Below are 25119 nucleotides of genomic sequence, written 5' to 3' on the forward strand. Positions count from 1 at the left end.
GCTCTACTGCGCATGCGCAGTACTTCTGCGCCTGCGCAGTAGAGCCCGGAGGACGTCCGATGACAGAGCGCCGGCGTGGGACGCAGAAGTTCCGGGCCTTGGAGCGCAGAAGAGCCCGACCTGGCAGCTGGCCAGGTCGGGTCGGCCACCGGAGACCACCGGGAGCCTGCGGAGCGGCGGCGAGGGCACCTCCTGCCTGCCACGGGCTGGAGGAAGCCCCGGGTAAGTGGAATTTGATTTTATTTTTTACCCACCCTCCCTGAACCTTCCCTTTAAGTCGGGACAGCCACCTTTGCCCCCATTCTATAAGCAGAGTAGCCGCAGCGGAAGGCAGATGGGGGACCTCTCCTGGTCCACGGCGGTAGGTCCCAGCGTGCTGCGCGGCCCGTCCTCTCCATTTACTGTCCCCCGGCGGCTTCTCATGCGTTGCGTAATGACTCGATCAGGAAATGCCCCCTAGTGGCGGCGCCTCCTGATTGCGTCATTATGCGACACATATGAAGCCACCAGACAGTGAACTGAGGACAGACCATGTAGCTTCCGGACAGCACGCTGGGACCTTCTACTACCGTGAAACATGTGAGATGTCCCCTATCTGCCTTCCGCTGCGCCTACTCTGCTTTAAAAACTGCAGCAGAAGAGGTAGTCCCCGGTTGCGTGGATTCATCGCGGCGGCCGTTCGTATCGGCGGGTCGTTTGTAAGTTGGGCGCTCGTAAACCGGGGACTACCTGTAAATACTTTTGGAAACACAGAAATCCCTGAGAATCCCCCCTGTGCAGATAGACTAGTCCATAACCTGCCAGATCTTAAAGAGACACTGAAGCGAATTTTGCCCTTTTTACCTTATAATTCGCTTCAGTGCTCTCAGCACAAGTAATCCGCTAAACGAGGCTACAGAGCCCCCAAATCCCTGTGCAAACATCCACGACCAACTTGGTCGTGGATTTTGCTGCTCTGAGAGGCAGAGCTATCTGCTGTAGCTCTGCCTCTCCTGCCATCAATCGCCACGCGGCTCTCTGCGAAAGGAAGAGTGAGAGGGGCGAGGAGAGGCAGCGATGCCACGATTGACATCAGAGGCAGAGCTGAAGCTGAAAGGTCTGCCTCTTTGTGGAAATGCCAGCCAGATTGCCCCCAGGGATTTGGGGGCTCTGCAGCCCTCGTTTAGGGGCGGGGACGCGGTGATTTACTTATCCTGAGAGCACTGAAGCGAATTATAAGGTAAAAAGGGCAAAATTATTTTGCTTCAGTAACTGCTTGTTTTTTTTTTTTGTTTTTTTTTTCCTGCAATGGCCTTTAAAAATCTTACAAAAGTGCAGTACTAAACGGGGGTTTAGTACTAGTGCAAAACTGGTTTGTTTTTGGCTTGGTTCACAATTCTGTCAGTTTTTGAGTTTGCATCAGTTTTGCATGGGCTTCTATGGTGCTTTAACACACAATACGTTTCAGGTCAGAAAACAGACATACAGGACAGTACTGGACCAGACTATAAATGTGCAGATTTATGTGAACCAGGCCTAACTGCTTACTAGTTTTGCTGGAGTGGTCCTTTAATACATGAAAATGTTTGAACTGCCATTTACTTTGACTGGAAAGGATTAAGGTTCTAACTTTTTTTTTTTTTCTTTTTTCACCACTGAGTAAAGAGGTATGAGCCCAATTATCAGTCTGACATTTTTTTCTTTTATGCTACAGTTAAAGGATACCTTAGTGCAGATTAAAATAAAAAAAAGGGGAGAAGGCTTGTTTCATAGGCTCATGCCCACCACTGCCCTAAGTTACAGCCTAGCAACCCCTGAACTTCTTGTTTGGGGTGGTTGCAGCTGTCTGCGCAGGTGCTGCCCAATTACACGAGTCCTTGTTTGTGTGGTTGTGCCTGGGAGTGTTCTGCATCAGCGCACTACATAGTTGTCTATGTAGTGTGCCTGCGCAGAGGAAGTTAAGGGGTTGCTAGGCTGTAACTTAGGGCAGTGGTTGGCATGAGAGCCCACTAAACATGCCTTCTTTCCCACCCCCTGCTAATTTGCACGAAGGTATCCTTTAACCACTTGAGGACTGCAGTGCTAAACCCCCCCCCCTGTTGCTGCACAACACAGCACACAAGTGATTTTCCCCCCCTTTTCTTTCCACCAACAGAGCCCTCTGTTGGTGGGGTCTGATCGCTCCCCCATGTTAATTTTTTTTAATTATTGATTTATTTATTTATTTTAAACCCTGTTCTTTAAATTTCTTCCCTCCCCACAGCCAGCCAATTATGGCTATCTGCTGTCATAGGCTTCTGCCTATGAGAGCCGATTGCTCTCGTCCCCCAGGGGGACAGCCGTGTCACACGGCTGTCCCCAGTGCATCGCTGCTGCTGATTGCATCGCTGCACCTTGTAAATAGACGGCGATCACGCCGTCTAACAGTCTCCCGAGACTGAAGGCGGGGTGGAGCTCTGCTCCCCAAGCAGGAGATGTGCGCGCGCAGCCTGCGCACGGTCTCCTGCAAAACAGAGCCCAAGGACTTTACGCCAATTGGCGTTAGGCGGTCCTGGGGCTGCCGGCGCGGCCACGCCCCTTGGCGTGACACGGTCGGCAGAAGGTTAAGCATGCTTTTTCTGCTTGCTAAACCTTGCCAGTCAGACAAGCATCTATAGCTTCAAAAAATGTCTGTAGTTAAAGGGGCACTACAGCGAAAAACTGTAAATATGTGCAAACATACAAATAAGAGGTACATCTTTTCCAGAGTAAAATGAGCCATAAACTACTTTTCTCCTATGTTGCTGTCACTACAGTAGGTAGTAGAAATCTGACAGAAGTGACAGGTTTTGGACTAGTCCATCTCTTCATAGGGTATTTTCAGGGATATATTTTGAAAAGCGCTTAGTAAATGGCAGTTCCTCTGTCCAACTGTCAAACTGTGTAGCGAGCAGGGAAGCTGGCCAGCATCATTGTTTTATGCTTTATAAAGATATTCCCTAAAAAAAAAATTTAAACAATGCTAGCCAGCTTCCCTGCTCGCTACAGTTGACAGTTGGACAGAGCAACTGCCATTTACTAAGCGCTTTTCAAAATCCCTGAAAATACCCTATGAAGAGATGGACTAGTCCAAAACCTGTCACTTCTGTCAGATTTCTACTACCTACTGTAGTGACAGCAACATAGGAGAAAAGTAATTTATGGCTCATTTTACTCTGGAAAAGATGTACCTCTTATTTGTATGTTTGCACATATTTAACATTTTACAGTTTCTCGCTGTAGTGCCCCTTTCACTTTCAACAATTTTTTTTTTTTACATTTTAGGGCCTGTTTCCACTACTGTGGCTTGATTTTGACAGCAAAATCGCGGCAACGAATCTGCATGCGGTTTCGTTGGCGTTTCTATGCGGATTTTCATGCGGAATCGCTCACTGTTTGTGCAACGCTATTTTAACCATGTCAATGCCAGCATGCATTGACATGGGTTTTAAAGCGAAAACGCGCATGGAAATGCCGGGAAACGGCAAGACTAAAATACTTGCGGTTTTCATATTTGGTTACATTACCGAAGAATCGCGTGTGCGGCGTGCGAATTCTGATGGGTCTGCCATGCAGATTTTTTCTGCACGACAAACGGCACAGAATCCCGCACAAGTGGAAACAGGCCCATCCACTTCTATTGCTTGTGTGAATTTGCATGCTTTTTTTTCTAAATTTTTTTAATTTATTTTTTTGGGAAGACAGTGTGAACCTAGCCCTATAATTTGCGTTGCATTGATGTAAAAGTGTTGGCAGTCTATCAGCTAGCGATTGCCATAAACTTCTCCATTGCTGGTGCTACTGTTGCTGCTTAATTGTCTTAATGTGACCTGTGCGGAAAGGACCCTGTCATTAGTTTAATAGGACTTAGCTAGTAACATGAGCATATTTGGATCCTTATAACAGTACTTATGCAAATGCCTGTGAATATAAGAAATTCCATTTGGTCTCAAACTGTTTGATCACTTTTTCTTACAGGACACCCTAATATAGTTACCTGGTCGTCAATGTAGAATAGATGACTTGAGTCTAGTCGGCCTACATTATGAAGTTGAATCTAGAACCTTATGCTTGTAATTGTGCTGAGCTCAGTAAAGCTAACAAGGTTACCAATATAGTGATAGTTCTATGATGGCTGTAAGCCTTACATCTGAATTTTGAAATCTTGAATATGGACATGTTGTTATAGTATGGGTTAGCAGTAATGCACTGCATTGTTTCACGTCTGCCTCTGCTGAAATGTCCTACTTAAAAATGACTCCACTCGGTATATACTCCACTCTTTTTGGCATGCCCAGAGTAGGTGAAAGTTGTCAGTCATCAGTTGCTTTCAAAAACCATTAGTCTAAAGTAACAACCTTTTTTATGCTTATTGCTAGATCTGGCCTGTCCCCTGATATGTCCATTTATTAGTTTTCTCTGCAGGTATGTCAAACAGATGTTTTCTGCGGTACATGGCACCCTCAGCCAGTTGAGAAAATTGTGTTGCGAATCGGGCCATGTACGTTTTTTGTTCTGTTTTTGTGTTTTACTGGTCAACACAGTTCTGCAGTTCAAGAAGTGAAAAGTAATTTCTTGGCTATTAAAGCGAATGATTATGCAAATTGCACTAATCAAATGGTTTAAACCGGTTTTATGTGTATTCTATTTCATCTCTTCCCAAAAGTTTGTTTTGGGGTTTTTAAATTTTTTTTACTAAACGACCGCGTCACATCAATGGGTGTGACCACGGCGGCAGCCTCGGGACCACTGAACGCCATTGGCGTCAAGTCCTGGAGCTGCAGTTTCCCAGGGAATGGCTGTGCGCATGAACAATCGTTCCCTGCCAGTTCCCAGAGCTCCGCTCCGTGATTAGCTGGCTAGCAGGCTTTTTGTATATGAAAGGGGAAAGAAATCGCCTTTGTTTACAGGCGTACATCGCTGCGGTCTCCAGCAGCCTTGTAAGAGATCGGCGGTCCTTTGGCCAGGGATCGCCGTCCTCTCATAGGCTGATGCCTATGAGAGGTGGAACAGGACGGATCACTGTCCTGTTCAATACATAATCTCGGAGGGGAGGGAAAAACTGCCTCATACAGGCTGAAGAACAAACTGCCACAGCGATTGGACACCTCCGACAGCATGTACCCTTAGGGACAAAACAAGGTGAGTCCGATTGCTGGGCTCCATAGCTGGGCTTACACTGCACAGCTTAGAGAAAAGAAGCCGGGGAGGGGGGGGGGGGGGGGGTTAAGCCTGGGGACCTTAAGTGGTTAAATGTGCCCCTAGCTAAGAACAGATATTCCTTACAGTATTTTTCTACTCGGCTCAGCACTGTTTGACATGCCTGCTTTATTAGTGGTGTAGCTTTCACTGAATTGGACAGATGTTACATGAAGAAGCATGATTAGGTTATACTGCTGTATCATTTGTGCGAAGCTTGGGCGATAGGATAGGAGTAAATCGGACAAGAATCTGAAACGTGGTCATTAAAACGTTCTATATACCCAGGCTTCAAGAATATCTTGTGCCATAATTTAAGTGAAACCCTCAGCTTATGTGATGGTATGTATTTAGTGACTCCTAAATTGACTGATTCACAAGCATTCACTATTCATTGTGAATGCCCAGGGCCATATGTATTTTTAGTTTGGCTTTACGTTTTGCAGGGTCATATGTTCCTAGAATATTTGCAGTATCAGTAAACTCTTAGGGCCATGATCTGGACTAGCAGCCTCCCTGTTGCTTAGGGTCATAATGCATTCTCTTGTTTGATGTGAAACTGGAGTACATTCTGCATACTTTATCTTAGGTTTACTTAGTATGCAAGTAAATAACTGTAATAAGCAATTCATGTACATGAATTTGCACCCTGGTTTAACTTGTGCTTCCTTCTTAGCACAAGGGAAAGTCTGTTCTCTGAAACAGTTGTCCTTTCTCAATTTTGGGAGCATACCTCATAACATGTATGATACTTGACTAATTTGCAAATTACCCTTTTTTCCTTTCTATGTTCCTGGTACCTGTGGATCGCCTCAATGATGATTGTATCGACGAACCTTCTCTACGGACCCATCTAAAAACATACATACACACACGGACAACCGCTTTAATGAACTGATTTAACAGCGTAATGAGCGCTTTGTACAGAGCAATACAGGGACTCCCAATGCTCAGGCATCCAGAGCGATTGGGTCTGTTCCCCCTGCTACAGCAGCAGGTGCTGGAAGCTATGGGAGGGGGAGAGAGGAATATGAAGGGCCACAGAAGAAACCAAGGTTTTAGATGGCCTGTTGTCACCCAGTTTTTTTTTTTTGTTTTTTTAATTAAATTTTATTGAAAGGTAACATTTTTATGGATGCTGCAATGCTTAACCCAGTATTTGTGAAGCCAGTTATTTAGTATGCGGGGTTGAATTAGACCTTTTTCATTCGTTCTTGTTTTATGGCAGTGTATGTTGATTCCCATTACCTAATCCATTTTATAGATTTTTTTTTTTAACTGTGCTTTAAATATACTGGATGCCATTCAGAACCTCTGGATTTGTGTTAAGAATTTCACCAGTTAACTGGCATTAGCTGTCATGAACTGAAAATCTCTTGGAAAGTAGGGTATTGGCAAGACCACTCTGCATGACTTGCCTTGACTTTGATGCCATCCAGTGTCTGTCTGTAGATACAGATGGACAGCTCCTACATTCAGCTGTAACAAACATGCCTGTCCTCTGTTATTAAGATGGCAGTACATTGTTAGCAACGCTCTGATTTGTGAAATACCTCCCTGTGGTTCTGGGATCTAATGCGCTAATTTATGTGTTTGAGTATTGTGAGCAGAAACTCAATGGATCTTGTCCTTGTAATACATGTATTAAAATACTTACAAAATAAAAATGTGGAAACTCTTTTAATGGGGTGGGTAATCATTGCTATATGGTTAAGAGCTGTGTATAGTAGTGTTTGAGGTGGGGCATAATGTGACTCGCTATATAAGAAAGCTGATACCATCTGTACCTCATCCAAACAGTTAAAAGGGATTCTGCCACCTTCATAGATCTTCAAATGTATGTGATGCTTCTCTCCCTCAACGCGTGGTTGTGGAACTTAAATATGGTTATTTCTGACTGCTATTTGAGGTATAGCTGGTTTAAAGCAGAAATCTAGGCATATTCCTTAATCCGTAATAAATGATGGTGCTTGTGCCATAACTATCCCACACTAGTAGTAAAGATATCTACCTGATATCTATTTGTCACCTCATCAGCAGTAATCTGCTCGACAATCTAAACTGCTACCATTGCTACTCCACGAGGCATAAAGCTAAGAACCAGCAGGGTCATGCTGCTATTTCCCAAAATGCACTTAGTCCATTTAGACAAGTTTTTCCCTATTAATGTTCGTTCAGTAAAATTGTAAAAATTGACTAGGCCTTCATTTTTCAAGATTTTCTAAATCTTATATCGAAAATCTTGTATACTACAGGATCTTTTTAAAACAAGACCTTTAGATGCAAAAAGTGGTGATTCTGAGCCTGAGTCAGAAACCTGAATACCGGACCTTGGGTATAAAGCTACCTAGGCAAGCATAACTTTCTTTCCCCCGATTCCCATAATCACACCTTGAAAAATGTTGACTTTTGGCCAAGTTCAAATTATCACAGTCCACTTGCTGGAATGTTCCTGCCCATTACCCTCCTATTCAACTTTTCATCCCTCTTAACCTTCCTGGCGGTAAGCCCGAGCTGTGCTCGGGCTATGCCACCAGAAGGCACCGCTCAGGTCCCGCTGGGCCGATTTGCATAATTTTTTTTATTTATTTTTCTCTACACGCAGCTAGTACTTTGCTAGCTGCGTGTGCAATCCGATCCGCCGCTATCAGTCGTGCCGACCTTGTCTCGCTACATGAAGAATTTTTTTTTAAACTGCTTTGCTGCCCCCTGGTGGATTTTGATAAACAGCCAGGAGGGTTAAGGAGAGGAAAGGGGAAGGTGATAGTAGGGAACACCACCAGAAAGCTGCCTTTTCCTGTTTGAAAATTTGCCTTTAGCCAAAAAAAATAAAAAAAAATTCAAGAGTGATTACAGGGACCAGGAGGAACAACGAGCACACAGAACTATGTGGATCCAGCATGCTTTGCCTCAGGTCAGGTGTTCTTTAAATCTTGTGCATAGTGCTAGAAACTAGTTGTGCACTCCCAATCTTGCTGGGTATTCTTTGCTAATTCTGTAATGGGCAGTATTCATTATACTTTATGGGTATTTACCAGTTTGTGGTGTTTGCCTCATGTTCACTTTCTTTGTTTAGATCGTAAATTACCTTTTGGATCTGGCTTTATTCACCAGTGCGGTTTACCTCACTATTTCCCATGCTTTTTGTTCTGCAAACGCTGTGCTGCAATTAATATATTTTTCATCATGTTTAAGCAGAGTAGTAGAATGGTGCTTGTTATAATAGTGCCACCATGCCAGCCTTTTACATTGCTGCAAATGTTAAGTAAATGCTGGCAGGACATTTTTTTTATCAAATGTCTTATCTTTCTATGTGGAATGCTACAGTAACTATAATGAATGCTGCCCAATATCCTTACGTCTCATAAGACTCTTGAATGACCTGTTCCACCCTTCCTATTTGAATTCCACAGGTTTTCCCTCAAAAACCAAATGGGTCTTTCCTTTGTAGCCCATACCCTACACAGATGAGTTTGCAGACCAGAAATGGTGAGAAGTGGGTCATGTGAACAAACTATCTAAAATTCTGGCATTTCTTATAAATGGCCCTACATATTGTAGGGCAATGCATGCACCCTAAGGAACTTTCTCCCTGCCTGGAGTTCTGCTTTAAGCTTTGCATACCTCCTGTAATAAAGTAACTTTATTATCTTGACCAATAATGTATGCTGCGGTGCTTTGCACTAGCAATATTAGACATGGCCATTTTTATCTTTTTTTTTTTATCGTAAGGAGGTGCCAGTAGAAGCAATAGCAAATTGCAAATGGCAGGTAGCTGCATCTCTATGTAATCATGCTGTCCAACATTGCTTTGTGTTCAACAGATTTTGGCAGCATTCTTTCTGTATTCCATCCTGTTGAAATATGTAGGTGTTTTTTTTTTTTTTAAACCTTATTAGGCTTGAGTTACAGCTTTTGCCTTGGAAAACCAAAGGTAAACTGCTTTCTGCTGCAGTAAGTCAGCAGTTTGTCTTACCACAGTTACCCTAAAACTGTGTGGATTTTTTTTTTTAAGGCATTTTGGATGGGGTAATGTTTACATTAAATCTGTAATGGAATGCTATCACTTTCCTTAGTATCCTTTGATTTTTGGACATAGCAATTTCAAAGCACCTGTATCATACCTGTAGTTGCTGTCTACAAAATGGAATCCGCAGAGTTAGGCCTTTTTGTGTGTGTGGAAGGGGGGGGGGGGGGGGAAGAATCAAAAGGAATCAAACATTTGCTATTTGCACTTCCCAGTGTGGGAGATGTCGTTCACCCATGCAAAGCCACCTTTCATATCCATGGGTTTGGGTATTAGTTGAGCAGCTGGATTTCAACATGACCAATCAGATTAAAACACATCAGCTGGGTAGACAGTGTTAACGGAAACCAGAGATCACCGCTTTGGCACAAAATAAACCAATCCCCCGATAGATTTTACAAAATAAATACTATACCTGGTAGTTTCACCGCTCTGGTGTGCCATCTTTTATTTTTTGGGGGTTTTTTTTTATGCTAAAACTCCACGCACAACTCCGTTCATCAGAAAAGCATATTTAGTGGGCTGTGTGCAAAATGAAATCCTTTCTAAAAACCTCTTACGACTAACAAATAAAAGTTTTTCAATATACCTTTACATTAGCAGCTCCACCCATCTCATTACAACGCTCTGATTCTGTGAATATACAAAACAGGAAAGCTGAGCCAGAAGGGGGCAGGCTTGGGTTTGAAAAGACTTTAGACAAGACAGACTCCGCTATGATTCCTGAGCAATGCCACACTGAATGCTCAGTCAAGGATTTTATCAGGGCTGTTGACAAGCAGGCTGAGCAGTGAAAGATGAAACGGAGCAGGGTAGGTGTTTTCTCGAATGTTCCCACTGATCTATATGGTAAAATACATGAGGGTGCTTCGTCTCTGGTTCGCTTTAAGCGTTTTCATGAACTGGTGTTAAAGTTCACTTAACCATCCATATAATTATATCTTTAATGATGAATACTGAGGCATCCATTCATGAAGTGGTAGTACCTGTTCAAGGCCGTGTTGAATTGTCCACACCTGTTACATTTTAACCCATATTCTTCAAAGTACTTTAGGCTGTCATGAACACTATATACAGCAATGTTATCATATGCCTAGTGTCACTTGAACAGGGATATCATGCAAATGTCAAACTGTAGTTTGCTGTTAAAATCCAGTCAATGCTCTTATTCATTAGCACTGTATTGAAAGCAATATAGTCCAATTGAAATAAGTATTTTTTTTTCCCCGAGTAATTTGCCAAAATGTGTCAGAGGTCTAGTGTACAGTTCATGAGTATTGATATGTATGCACATCAATACTGTTCAGTGTTTTTTATGGACAAGTGTAACAGTCAATACCGCTAGGGAGGTTAAAACTAAATAAAAGTCGGCCTCCATTTCCCTTTTACTTGCTTGTTGTGCTATTGAACTTGGCATGGTTTTAGAAACACTTGTGATAGTGAAAATTACAAAAGCTCATTGCTTTCCTGTGTGAGCTGAGTAACACTGCTTGCTCATGTCAGCGTTAAAGGAAACCAGAGACTAGCTGTAATATGTATATGTGCTTCCTCCAGCCCCATGCACACAGATCGCTCCTATGCTGCCGTCCTCAGTCTTCTCCAGTTCTGGTACTGGGTTCTGTAAGTTCTGCCAGTCTGCACAAGCGAAGTGTGCTCTCTACGCATCTCTGCAGTCGCTGCAGCAGAGATTAAGAGCGCAATTGTGCTGACTGGCTGTAACTGGCAGAACTTAAGGGACCCAGTACTGGAGCTGCAGAAGACAGAGGAGGCAGCGTGGGAGTGATCTGTGCGGATGGGGCTGGAGGAAGCCCCAGGTATGTGTTAAACTTATTACAGCTAGTCTCAGGTACACTTTAACATCTGGGTGAAACATCAGATTCTTCAGTGCTTCTAACAAAACTTCTGATATTAGATCTTCAAAACTCAAAATTAAAGGTTTGGGATCTACTGCAGTTTGCTTGGGATGAGTTCTATACATAACATTTTTAGTTGAGCTTTGCTTTTAATAGAAACTGTTTAAACTCACAAACCACCAATCAAGAATGCTTGCTGCACAATTTAAAATATTCCCAGTACCAGACACTTGTGCAGGTCACTTAAAGCCTATCATGTCATCCTCAAGCAGTCATTTGGAGACCCTGTCATGCACTGGGTTTCCCTTCTGCCCCAATGGTCCTCCCCTTAATTAACCAGTAGGAAGTGCATCTAGCAAATTGTCAAAATGGGAGTATTTTCAATGTACTACTGAGTTATTTATGGGCACTAATCACAAGGGGTGGTAATTGAGTTCATGAATACCTTATAAGAAATGTCAATTTTGTTTTTCTTTTATATACGCCAAGTCCTAGTGAACAGGTCTGAAATTGCACTTATGTCTAACACTTTAGTCCTCTGAAGAGACAACCTGTTGCAACATGTTGGGCCTAGCTTATGGATTTTCGTACTAGTCAAACATTTTTGCTGTAAACTAGTTTCAGGACAGCCAGGCAATGTGAATTGTTTAAAACTGAATAAAAAAAAGTCAACCTCCTTATCCCTTTCACTTGTGCCATATTTTTTTTCGATTCTTTAATGGCTTTAAGAATCTGTCAGCAATAGCGTAACTTGGTCACTGTGGTGGTAGTACTAAAATATGGTAGCAGTCATGTTCCAACGTGGTACATGACATTTGCATGCTTTTTATTTTTGTGTCCTTATATCACAGGATGACAACCTGACCTTACTGGAGTTTCCCCACTTTCTTCCCACTCATTGAATGGGCTAAATTGGTGGTTTAGGTGCCACTACTGCTGCGTCCAACTACTTTTTTTTTTTTTTTTTTTGAAAATGCCCAAAGGCATTCTCTGAACTTTGTAATATTTTAAGTAAAACTGACCTTGGGGTCTTCCCCTATTTATTTTTACTGATTGAGACTTGCAACAAAATGCCTAAAAGCCACCCTCCCTTTCCCCATCAAGCTCAGGTTGAAGTGGGCAAGACTGTAATGTCCTTTCATATTTGTATGGCTTTTGATATTGGACCACTGCATTTGGTTATTAATTTCCAAATGTCTGGATGTGGATTTTTTTTTTAATAGGGGGTGATTGCTCAACAAAATAGCCAGTGTCAGAATTTGTGCCCTGGCAGTCCCTTGCAAACTTTTTTTTTATTCCCCCCCCCCCCCCCCCCCCCCCGGCCCTGCCGTGCAACTTTGGCACACTTTCTCAATGCATACGTTTTGTAATTTTTAGAAGTCTTACCGAGTTTCGTCATTCCCTTAGAACTTTAACTTTCAGTGTTCTAATCTTCATCAAAGTTACAGATGAGTATTCTTCAGCTGTGCTTCGTGTTGGCAGACAAAGACATGAGCATCTATTCACTGTATTTTTTTACTGGAGTTTTAGCCACACTTACAGTCTTAGTGGCCATCTGTAGCAAGCAGTTCTACAGTGCATAACTTTGAGGAACATAGTGCTACTGGACTATAGGATCCTGGATGTAGTAGTCCTGCTTCAAGAGTCTGTGCTGACAGCGTCCAGGTAGGTACATAAGAAATCCTCTACCTTGGTGACATAACTGTGTTATTGCTGTTCTGACATACAGTTCTGGTCAATGAAAACAATGCAGCACTTGTGGTCAGTTTCTGCTGTAATGGTAGCAGCAGAATTGTAAGGGCGGCGTTCACTGTAATAAACTTTAAACTTCAGTGTTGGCTAAGATGGGACTTGGGTGGGTGGGCAATGTTTGTGTATCTGACACTACTATTGCTGTCAAAGGATTACCAGTGGGTTTCATTTTTTATTAGCTGGAATCCGTGTAGGAAGTTATGTAAGTGACCTCATTTCATGATCTGTGGTATCGTAACACCCTTTGATCTACTCTGAATTTTTCTTTACAAAGAAATGTATTGAATTTTCTTTTGTAAGCAGACATTCCTACCTGGGTGGGCTGTGAAGCTGTGTAAAACACTGGCTTTTCCTGGATCAAGAATACTTTTCATATCAGCACTTCTGGAAACCATGTGTCTTGGGCTTATCCTATTGCAAGTGAACAGATTTTGAAGTTGCTTCCACTAGTTTTAAAAACAAAACTTTAGGGGATTATAATAAAATAACTTTCCCAATAAGATTTCCAAATCCCCTAATTTATCTGTGGCTTTGGGGTAGGACCTGTGCTTGAGATGCGTGCGCACTACTTTGTCAAATGTATAGTTTTAAAATGCAACTGGAATGTAGACACGTAACGAGTGGATTTGTTCCAAGTTGAGCAGGAACAAGTCACATACTTGGTAAGAATACCTTGCTGCTCTAGTGTCCAGGAGACACTAGAGCCCATCAGACTCTTTTACAAGTTGGTGAAAAATCATAATGTACATTATACAGCGATTTATTAGCAAATCGTGGTCTTTGTACAATTGAGTAAAATGTCTTTCTCCAAATGCATTGAGAAATGCAGTGTACCTATAGTGCACTTCACACACCCCCTCCCAATCTGCAGCAATGATCTTGTATTTGCCAAGAGCATCTTTCCTTATGCTAGGTACACACCATGCAATTTTCTGGCAGAATTACCTGCCAGATTGATTTCGAACATGTCCGATCTGAATTCCGATTGAAGGAAAAAAATATCTAGTTTCGATCTTGGTTTTGATTTTAACCACTTCGTCCACAGGTCAGTAGATATACGTCCTCTGGGACTTCATCTAAGCCACAGGTCAGTAGATATACGTCTTGTAGCAGAAGCAGTGCTGTGCAGGATTGGGCTTGCTCCTGTGCATATTTCTGGCACTATCTGATGCAGGACTAATTGGTGATCGGGAATATAAGTTTCCTGAGCTAATGAGATTGATTTTTACTATTAAAGGTACTTTATTTTCTCATTTCATAGTGAAAAACACACTTTGTAGCACTATTTCAGAATCCAATATCTTCACCATAAATTGTGACCGGAACATAATCGAAGTTTTGTGATAAGCAGTAAGAATAGCCAAACAAAATGTGTGTTTTTTATCGACAGTAGCACTTTTTATTTTTAAACTGGAATTGGTAAAACTGAGAAATACATGTTCTATTTTTTTCTTTGTTTTCCCATTAAGATTCATAGAAAACAAAATTGTTTAAGGGGAAAAAATGGCATACAATGAAAGCCTAGTTTGTCTTGAAAAAAACAATATATATTTCATTTCTGTCATAAGTAGGGATAAAGTTATTTCTGATTAAATAGGGACATCGCTAAACTGTCAAAACTGCTCTGGTCAATAAGTTGAAAACAAGGTCTGGATGCGAAGTGGTTAATACAACTGAACAAAATTCGATTGAAAAAGATTGGAAAATCGATCAATTCAGATCGGACATGTTGGAAATCGATCTGGCAGGTAAATCTGCCAGAAAATGGTATGGTGTGTACCTAGCAATAAAGCTTGCTTCTTTGAATGGAATATTGAACTGGCTTGCCTTTCATGCTATTTCTAATATTTTAGTAACTGAAGGACTTTACAATTGCAGTTTACAACAGACTTGTGAAGAAATGTCCGTTACTAGGGTGCTAAATGGAGCCTGAAGGAAGATAAATGTGGGCAGCATTATTAACTGACACTAAATAGTTGCTGTGCAGTTGTGCTGATCATCTTTTCATGAATTGCTGACCTACAGTGGGAATACAGAACATTTATTCTGGCTTCATACTAGTTTCAGCTGTTTTCAATCTTCCTCTATAGCCAAAAGACAGCAGGTAGCTGGCATTTTAAAGTGTAATTTGTGGGTTGTCAATATGCCTCACTGCAGGACTTCCTTTGTGGGTGGTGGATAGCTTGCACAACTATGGAAACTTATCACTGGTGGTTTCAGCCTGTAATGGCAAACCTCAAGTGCTCCTACATACAAATGCTCAGCAAAAAAATAAATTACCAGTCTGTTCCAGGATCATGCCTCTGTCGGACTTCCTTCTAAAATTGTATTGAACTTTGACTCTGGAATTTGAAGTAAGCTGTTACATTTTAAAACTTCAAATTGGAAACTTATCTGCTCTATATGTAAACTTTAATATAAAAATGGCTTTATAAAGTATAACCATTCCATTGAGATTGCAGCAATATGTTAGCAGATTGCTGCATTTGTAAGAAGGGGTCACCTGGAGCTAACTTGCTGGGATCATTCTGGAGTTCAGTGACTGAAACCATATTGCTCTTTGACTGAATATACACTTCAGTTGGGCTTTAGTTTAGGTTAACTATTTATTCAGGACTGCTCATGAGACTTGCCTATATTCTTGAGCCATTTAACATTGATCATTTGGTTTTGTTTGGTAACTGCATATTGTGCACACGGAAGAAGTGCCTGATGGGCATGTGTGATCCACATTTTCACATAGTCAAACCTTAATTGTGGGGGATTGGGGTGTCCATCTGCATGTATCGTACTTTCTAGCCAGCCTAGCTTGGGAAGATGACATTGAGGCTAATCATTTTAGTAGATTGCAATTGCAGGAGGCGCTTTTTAATAGCATTGGTGTTTGCGTTCTGTTGGATTCGTAGGCAAATACAGTATAATCTCGTTAAACTGTTATAGTAAAAACTCACCGGGAACTCTATTAGAAGTCTATGGGAGGAAAACCTGAATATAATAAAGCTTCTGTTATAGTTAAAATGTTTTGGCCTTTACGTGACTTGATATAGTAAACAGTGGGTGGTGCATGTGTCATGTCTGTGAGAAACCCATGGTCTGCCACTCTCTTCTAGCAAGGGGGGGAGGGGGAGAATAATCCCCCCCCCCCCTTGTAAACCACCAAATGTGCAAATGTTTGTACTAAAACTCCAGTGGGAGGACAGATTTGGTCCTTTACAGCAGTGAATGTACCAGGGCATGCTGGGCCATTTCTATTACAATATCTGATATAAAATATTTCCCGGTCCCTTGGAGTGTACTGAGATTATACTGTAGTTTCCTGTATAGAAGCTTTGGACTGCCAAATATTTTCTCTATAGCCCAGCAAACCTGCATATGAATTACATAAAAACTTAAAGGAATACTGTAGGGGGGTCGGGGGAAAATTGAGTTGAACTTATCCGGGGCTTCAAATGGTCCCCCGCAGACATCCTGTGCCTGCGCAGCCACTCACCGATGCTCCAGCCCCGCCTCCGGTTCACTTCTGGAATTTCAGACTTTAAAGTCTGAAAACCACTGCGCCTGTGTTGCCGTGTCCTCGCTCCCGCTGATGTCACAAACAGCGTACTGCGCAGACCATACTAGGCCTGCGCAGTACGCTCCTGCGAGGGACCATTAGAAGCCCTGGGTAAGTTCAGCTCCTTTTCCCCCAACCCCCCTACAGTAGTCGTTTAATATGAATGTGTGAAGTGCTCCCATAATTGGTATGCACATTTAACCAGTTCACCCCCAAGGGTTTTTACCCTAATGGACCAGAGCAATTTTCACCTGTCAGTGCTCCTCCCTTTTATTCCCTAATTTTATTACAACTTCTCACAAGAAAATGATCTATACCTCGTTTTTGCCACCAATTAGGCTTTCTGTGGATAGTACATTTTGCTAAGAATTTTTTTATTCTAAATGAGTTTTAATGAGAAAAACAGGAAAAAAAGAATCATTTCTCAGTTTTAAGCCATTATAGTTTTAAAATTAAACATTCTCCTGTGGATAAAACACACGTTTTATTTGCCCAGTTTTCCCGATTATTAAACAGTTTAAATGATGTCCCTATTACAATGTATGGTGACAGTGTATTATTGTTAAATATAAGTGTTATTTTTCTGTTTTTTTTTTTTTTTGTTCTGGCCATAATTACAAGCCCCTATGTAATAAATTATAATTAATTTCCCCCCATAAAATATGGCACAAGATGGCGCTAGTGAACACTCGTTATAGGAAGTGTTCATTTTTTTTTTTTACACACACTTTATTTAATTGTTACATTTCCTGTTTATGTGAATGGACGTAGCCGCAGTTCGCGGTCACGTCCGTTCACTCCAGGCACTGCGATTGGGTAGAGGACTGTTCGGTCCTCTTCCCCAATCACTCAGCACGGGATCCCGATGGAAACAGCGGTAGCAGCGCGCACACGGCAGTAGCGGGAATGCGTGACGTATAAAAAGTCATGTTGCTGTTAATAGTGGTAAGCATGACGTTTTAATACGTTAGGATGGCGGTAAATGGCTAACTAGCAACATGTGAATTTTGGGAAAAACCCTTATTTGGCAGAGCAGAACATCTGTGCTGGAAACTCTTAATTTGGTGCATATCCATTTTAACACAGCGTGTGAAATAACTTATTGGGGATAACTGTAACCCAGAACTTTAATGTCTAAAACTAGGGAAAGCGCCTCTTACAGTGGAAGTGTGGCTTTATAAGGCTGTACTCTTGTAGTCCAGCCTCACCATGCATGTCAGATGTGGGCCAATTTAAGTTTATTCGTGGGAAAGTCTGCTTTATACAGTTCCTTGCTGAGGCACAGACAGTCTAAAGCCCCATCTACGCGATACAATTCTTGTGCGATTCAATTCCGATTCTATTTACAATCCAATTAAATCCGACATGTCCGATCGGGATTCAATTAGATTCACTTCGATTTGTCATTGCAAAACAATGGCAAATCGAATTGAATCGATTCCTGATTGGACATGTCTGATTTAATTGGCTCGTAAATAGAATCTTAATCGAATCGCACAAAGAATCTTATCGTGTAGATTGGGCTTTAGACTTTTTTTTTTTTTTTTTTTTTTTTTTGGCACAAACCTGTAAGGCTGGCAATGGCTTACCATAAATATCCCTTTCACCTCGAAGCTTGACAATAATGGACATTGTCAGTGGTCTTCATTTTAACAAATATGCCCTGAAGGATGTTTATAGTAAAAAGTTCTGTTTACACATGTATATGTGTAGGGTCATTGTGAAAAGCTCTGCTGCAATGGGGGAGAGTTAATGCTTTAGTGCTAGTCTAGTTGAGGGGACCCACTGCCACTTCCTGCTTGCAACAACCTTGATACTAGTTTGGGGGACCCAGCAGGAAACAGTCCACCAACCAAATAGGTTTAGTAAAGTTATGCCCAAAGGTAGAGGGCACTGGTGTGAAATTTCAGCTTTAGGTTATGTTCAGTGGTGCGGCGTAAGGGCCACTTTGTACGTAGCTTTCTGCAATGCAACATCTGCACTACGTTCAGTGCGTTGCGGCATCTTAATGCACATTTTTGTGGTAATGCACCTACGGTGCATTAACGGCAAGTGGAGTGTACTTTTTAGGCGACACAGTGCACGGGCCCACATTCCTGATCCCTTGTTTTCCTGCAGTTTCAGGGAGCACAGCGGCCACCAGATTGCTGTGAGCAGGAACTGCTGTTGGTCTAAGGTTTCCTGCTAAGTGGCCTCAGACTAGCACCAAAAGTCTGCTGGCTCTAAAAGACTTGACAGGGAAACCGTTGTCTGTGCTATTAAGCAGAAAACTTAATTAGCAAGCAAGCTTTAATCAATGGATGAGAATTGTATAATGGTCCATCCAGGAAGCCCATCTACATGTTGGAGTTACAGCTAATTTTTTTTCTTAATAGGGGGTTGCATTCTATATAGGCAGACATGAGATCCGAATGAGCCATTTGGATTTCATCCATATAATTAGTGTAGCTGAGCAGTCTTTTTTTTTTTTTTTTTTTTAACAAGTCTCATGCTGCATTCCAATTCGCAGTCACGTGACTACCACGGTTTCCTCCTTCAGCGTTGAAGCATAGTAGTGTGATGCGGCTTGGAACATAGTGTGAGATGGGTTGAAGAAGACTGCTTCTGGGTAAGATTAACCCCTCACCCACCCTCTCAGCTGCACTAATGTGTATGAACTCCAAATGAAACTCATTCAGATTTCACCTGGAGCCCGTCCCTGAATACAGGTACATCGGGATCCACCTAATAGTCTCTACACTTGGGTGGCTGGGTGCAATTAGCTTTTCCTCTATTTTTATCTGCAATAAAGATCAAATTCTTCTAAAAATATACTTTTGAAGCTCGAGGGAACCTGTTCATGGCACAAGAGAGCACCCCAGGGGATAAAGTTATGACTGAATGGTATTTTTGCCAATTTATGCTTAGTTTATAAATGTGGAAAGCACGCTTTACAGTCCTTTCTTTGCCCTCACCTACCATTTTTACTTTTTCAAATTTGATGAGAATTGGCTTTTATCTCCATATTTACTAAAGGGAGAATTTTTTTTTTGTCTATGTAAACATGAACCAATTTCTAACTTGGAAAAGCTATTAACCACTTATGGCAGTTATACTGAGGTGATAGACCTTAAACCTGTAGCATTAGTTTGCCTGTATAGACATCCCGTGTCGGGGGGCAAGCAGTCATGAACTGGTATGGGTATGCTCATCCAACTTAGTTGCTATGGGAGCCTCCTCTCTAGCACTCTACCTAATGCTTAGCTGAGCTGAACTTTAACTGTCCCTATTAGCAGACAGAATTGTGGCATGAACCATCACAAAGGAAAATGCTTGCAATACCTCATAACATAATCCGATGTAATTATTTAAAGCTCCTTGTTTACAAAAAAAGTGCTAAATTCCCCAGAGGTTTCCTGCTGGGTAGACTAACAGGATTCTGTGGACAGCACCCTCTTGAACTGTTAGGTTTCCAATAGGTTGTAGTAAACTATGCCCACACTATTCATCCCACAATGCTTTGTGCTGTGATTGGGCAGCGGTTTCTTATGAGGCTCCCTGCTTGGTCCCTTTAAGTACAATGGTGCCAAAAATTAAATTATAACTTGATACTCATATTTTGAAAGATTTTTGCTAAGCCTACCCTCTGCAAGGAGATGCAGGTGGCCATGTAAATGTTAATTAAGGTTTTTGGAGTTCGCTACCACCAGAATTCCCCTCGTACGCTGCTCAATGCCAGAGCTAAAATCTATGAACTATTGACCTTTTTTTTTTTTTTTTTTTTTAGATCTGCTCAGAAGCAGTTCTCTACTAGGAAAGTGTGATTATAGTTGTAATTTCTTATCAATGAGGGTAACACTAGTCTCACCAGTCCTGACTCAATCGGGTATTTAAGTGGCAGTTTCTGTCTAACTATTTCAGGCAGAGAGGAAAAAAGGAACACAGCATAGTTGTTTGCTAGGCACAGAACATACACATGTCTGTCATATCACCTCATTGTCTCTTCACATAGAATATGAATGTAGAAAGACCTGATCGCTCCTTGATAAATGGGCCATCTCATATGTTCTCAGTTACACTAAATGGTACTCAAAGATCTCCCTTGTCGCATAGTAGAGGGGTTTGGGCAAAGCTTTTTTAACTCGACAATTCACTCCCACTGCAGGGCTGAACTGCTAAGCACTTCACGGAATGCTACATGGATGCACTTTAGTCTGTGCCAGCCTGTATTTGTCCTGAATCTCTGCTTGACAAGCTTTAGTTGCATATAAATCTTATACATCAGACATTTTTCTTTTAACAAAGATTGCACTGTTGGCCTTGGGGGAAGCTTTTAACAAGCCTGACTTGATCAAAAATTGAACTTGTGCTACAACTAATGGGCCTAGTAAATATTTTGTTGCGTCATGGCACAGCATATTGTTCATAGTGCTGTTTGAGGGAATTCAGGTTTCTGTGATCTGTTTCAGTAGAACTGTATTATCTAAAACCTGGAAAGGCTGTAATAAAGTGCTGCATTGTTTTCAGATTTGTAAACACTTCTAGTGACTATCAGAACTGTTGTCAGAATGCACAGGCTGTGCTAAAGGTGCAGTTTTTTCTGTTCAGTGTTAAAGTGAATCTGTGGCTTCAGTTTTCTCATGAGAACATGTAGTTATAAATTCAAACATAATGTGCCAAAACAGAGGAGTCTTTAATATGCAGTCTTTTGCTATGCCCTTAGCCACCATCTTACATAGTTGCCCCAGCATCCTCATTGAGAATAATGCCTCACTATACCAAGACCATGAAAAGTACCTGCAGGAGTGCTGTTTGGTGGGGAAAACTGGAAACTTGGGCACATGTAATCGGCAGAAATTTAGGCATCTTCATATGCACCCATTGAAATACTGGCAGTGAGGGGAAATTTGGGCCACCCACAATGAAAATACAGCTACTAACAGATGCTCGCAGTTGGTGGTGGTTAAAGTTAGCCATGGGGGTAGGGGTGGTGTGGGTGGAGAAGGCTAAGATTGGCCATGGGGGGGGGGGGGGGTGGTTAAAGCGGATTCGAGATGAAAAACTATATAACTTGTCTATATATGTTATCTAAAGTTTAGATTACACAGCAAATCTAGCTGCAAACAGCTTTAATAGAATGATTATTTCTTCCTGTGATACAATGACAGCAGCCATGTTTGTAAACATTACACAGAGCCAGGCTTATCTGCATCTTGAGCAAAAAAACCTACCCCACCCCCACCTCCCTTCTGGCTCTGAAATCTCTGGCTAGTAATACCTCCCCCTGCTGCCCAGACATGGCTCCCATGAGCCCTTGCTACTGTCTGAAAGTGCCTTGGCTCTCTGAAAACCTGTGGGCGTTTTGTTTTAGTACTGTAATTCCCTATAAACTAAAGTATTTGGCTTGAGGAATGCCCTATAAACAATAGGAAAGGAACATAATTATGCAATGTGTAAAAGTTCATCTCGGATCCACTTTAAAGAGACTCTGTAACCTCAAAAACATCCCCTGGGGGGTACTCACCTCGGGTGGGGGAAGCCTCCGCATCCTAATGAGGCTTTCCACGCCATCCTCTGTCCCACGAGGGTCTTGCTGCGGCCCTCCGAACAGCCGGCGACAGACCCGACTGTCAGTTCAATATTTACCTTTGCTGGCTCCAGCGGGGGCGCTGTGGCTTTCGGCTCCGAACTACACGGACATACCCGATCTCAGTCGGGTCCGCTCTACTGCGCAGTCGCCGGAAACTTGCGCCTGCGCAGTAGAGCAGACCCGACGGCAATCGGGTATTTCCGTGTAGTTCGGAGCCGTCAGAGCGCCTGCGCAGGAGCCGGAAAGTCAAATATTGACGACATCTTTCACAGAGGGCTGCAGCGAGACCCCTGAGGGACGGAGGACGGCGTGGGAAGCCTCATTAGGATCCGGAGGCTTCCCCCACCCGAGGTGAGTACCCCTCCCCCAGGGGATCTTTTGACGTTACAGATCCCCTTTTTAAGGGGAACTGAGGATATAGATATTTCCTTTTAAAATACCAGTTGCCTGACTCTCCTGCTGATCCTGTATCTCTAATACTTTTAGCCACAGCCCCTCAACAAGCATTCAGATCAGGTGCCCTGACTGAAGTCAGACTGGAATAGCTACATGCTTGTTTCAGGTGGATTATTTGACTGCAGTCAGCCAGAGCTCAGCAGGGCAGAGCCAGGCAACTGGTATTGTTTAAAAGGAAACATCCATATCCTGCTCAGTTAAGGTTGCCTTTAAGGTTAGGCTAGTAAAATATCAGTAATGTATACAAATGCCAATCATTGCCACTGAAGGAGTAGAATATATGTAAATTAACCTTTCCGCTATTTCTGGACACCATGAACGTGTTTGGTAGGATATGGGGTGTCCTTTTCGGGGGCTTTCAAAGCACAGTGGAAATGGCATATTGAAAACCTTCTCGTTTTGTCACTTATGTCTAAGGTGTGAAAACCTTTGCCACGAGATACTTTTAAAACCGTTATAGAACATTGTTAAAGAAAAATCTGCTTCCTTGCACAGATCCTTGTATTGGATGTGTCTGGTTCATGTGTTTCTTGAAGGCGTAATGATTAAGTTTAGGCAGGTCAATTATGTAGTGTGAACCTAAAAGAATGATGGTAATGTACTCTATCCAAATGTCTTGGATGTAACAAAACAGTGGCTATTGAATTTTAACTGCAGCCAGTCTGATTTTATGAATGTGCTTTAATTGTACATCTTCAGTCTGACCTGCTGACAGATCTGTATTGCAGATATTTAGATCTGCTTATGTACTTAAAATTTAGTTGGTTTCTACAGCAAGGTACAAAATCCCTTCAATTGATAAGTGGTGGACTGGCTGTGCTGAGTAACCTCAACATGTTTTTCATAGCCCCCTTAGTTTAATTCTGTAATAGGACTAATTAACCTGTTCATTAACTGGTTAATACCATGCAAGAGCCTGTTTTTACTACATTACCCTTTAGTATCCAATACTTTAAGCTAGTCCATAAGTGATTAAAAAACTTACTTTGTTCTATACATAGGTGGTAAATGCTGAAATAGTTTTTTTTTTTGTCTAACTTTGTTCCCTTATCTTTAGGTATGGGATTTGGATACTGGTTGACGGTGACTTCTAAATCTTCAACATAAGGTACTTTTACAGTACAACATGAGTGAAATTGGTAACCATTTTACAGGGAATTCTAGACAACTGAATGTCAACTTAAAACTGTAGGCTTTCAACGGGTTCTGTTGCTATGCGGGGGCAAAGGGCCAGCGGAGCGGCACCTGGGTGATGTCATGTAGAGGCTAAGGAGAGTGGGAGAACAGTCTGGTAGCTTAATGGCTGAGAGCATTGAACACTGGCCAAGGCATCGGGTGGCATTAGTGGGCTGCTTTAAACAATCTAGAGCCTTGGCAGAATGTCTTGTAGCGTGTGTATAAGGCTTTACGTGACCATGGGACACTCGTATACATGCTAGATTCTTAGAGGACCTACATAGTAAAAATAAAGCAGCTGTGTCCTTGTAAAAGTTGTTTACCTGCACAGCCTTGTCCCACAAAGCTGTCCCAAAGACCCTTCTCCTCAGAGAAAACACCCGGCTATTTACTACAGTGAGTAGCTTGGTGGGTTTCTCTAGGGAGTGGAGGTGGGGCCAGGCACCAGAAGTGGAGTGATGCAGCCTTTGGGACTGCTTTGCGGGACAAGGCTGCGCAGGTAAATAGAACCTTTTTTTTTCACAGGGATGCTGCTGGAGGATCCTCCAGTGTAAAAAAAAAAATAAAAAAAAAAAAAAAAAAAAAAAATTACCTAAGTGAGGTAGTCTTGATACGGCAGTCTATTGTGTATGCAAGTGTCAAGCCAATTGACAACTAACAAAGCACCCTTTCTTTGCAGTGCTGGGTCTCGGGGCAATCATGCTGCCTAACTATTCATAGGTTTTAAAAAATGAACCAGTTTACAGTCTTATTGGAAAAATCACAATCTCTTACAGCACTTTTGGCTTGCTGTCCAAGAAGGGGGTTGGAAGGAAATACATTTTTGTACCATCCTCTTTTCATACCACACAACACTTTTTGCTTGCTTTCTCACTGTCCCAATCTTATGTTAGATAAGGATTCTTAATTGCATGCAAATTAAAATATTTCTCCTTCCACAGCAGACTTAATGCAAATGTCATCCAGTCTCGACTGGCTTACTGGGTTCAGAAAACTAAGAGAAAGGTATGTCAGCTTGTTTCAATTATAGCAAAAGTGTTACTGCTTAAAATTTCAAGTTCTTGTATATGTAGAATATTGGAATAGCTGTACTGTGAGCTGCAATACACTGATATTTATATTTTTCTTCTACAGGACTACAGCGGTTTAAACAGCTCTACATGAAAAATGCAGGATTTTTTTTTACAGGATTTTTTAATGTACAATAAAGTAACTGAACAAATAAGGTTTCATCTCTTATTTTGAATATGAATTGAACTTTGTGAATCTCACTCTGGTCAAATTGTTTCCATTTTTCGATAAAGGGGGGCTGGCTGGACAATTACTACATGGATGTGAACAAATATACAATTTACGCTTTATGAAAAACCTAACCGTTTGTATTTGTGGAGTATGTAGTTCTCTAAGTCCTGGAACCCACTAGCCGTGCTTTTCTAAGGCCCCATTTACACTTAAAGGCGCAAAATGCTAGCGATTTTTGAGTTTTTTTTTCTGCGATTTCACACAGAAAAATCACTTGACAGTGCAGAGATTTCTC

The 25119-nt window shown here is 41.9% G+C and overlaps 1 protein-coding gene across 6 annotated transcripts in view; it reads left to right on the forward strand.

Annotated features, from left to right (window-relative positions):
• Positions 1-24807, forward strand: part of SFPQ (splicing factor proline and glutamine rich) — a 50639-nt gene extending 25832 nt beyond the window's left edge. For 2 of the 6 annotated variants that reach the window (XM_068269117.1, XM_068269113.1), the window contains 3 exons: positions 23464-23514; positions 24524-24587; positions 24717-24807. In XM_068269117.1, coding sequence (XP_068125218.1) covers positions 23464-23487 — 24 coding nt within the window. In that variant the 3' untranslated portion in view covers positions 23488-23514; positions 24524-24587; positions 24717-24807. Of the gene's footprint in view, positions 1-6102; positions 6864-23463; positions 23515-24523; positions 24588-24716 lie in introns of those variants that run through there. The other 4 variants (XM_068269118.1, XM_068269114.1, XM_068269112.1 and 1 more) reach the window with 3 other exon arrangements.
• The last annotated feature ends 312 nt before the right edge of the window (positions 24808-25119 follow it).

This window comes from Hyperolius riggenbachi, chromosome 2 (genome assembly GCF_040937935.1).
Source record: "Hyperolius riggenbachi isolate aHypRig1 chromosome 2, aHypRig1.pri, whole genome shotgun sequence".
Taxonomy (NCBI): domain Eukaryota; kingdom Metazoa; phylum Chordata; class Amphibia; order Anura; family Hyperoliidae; genus Hyperolius; species Hyperolius riggenbachi.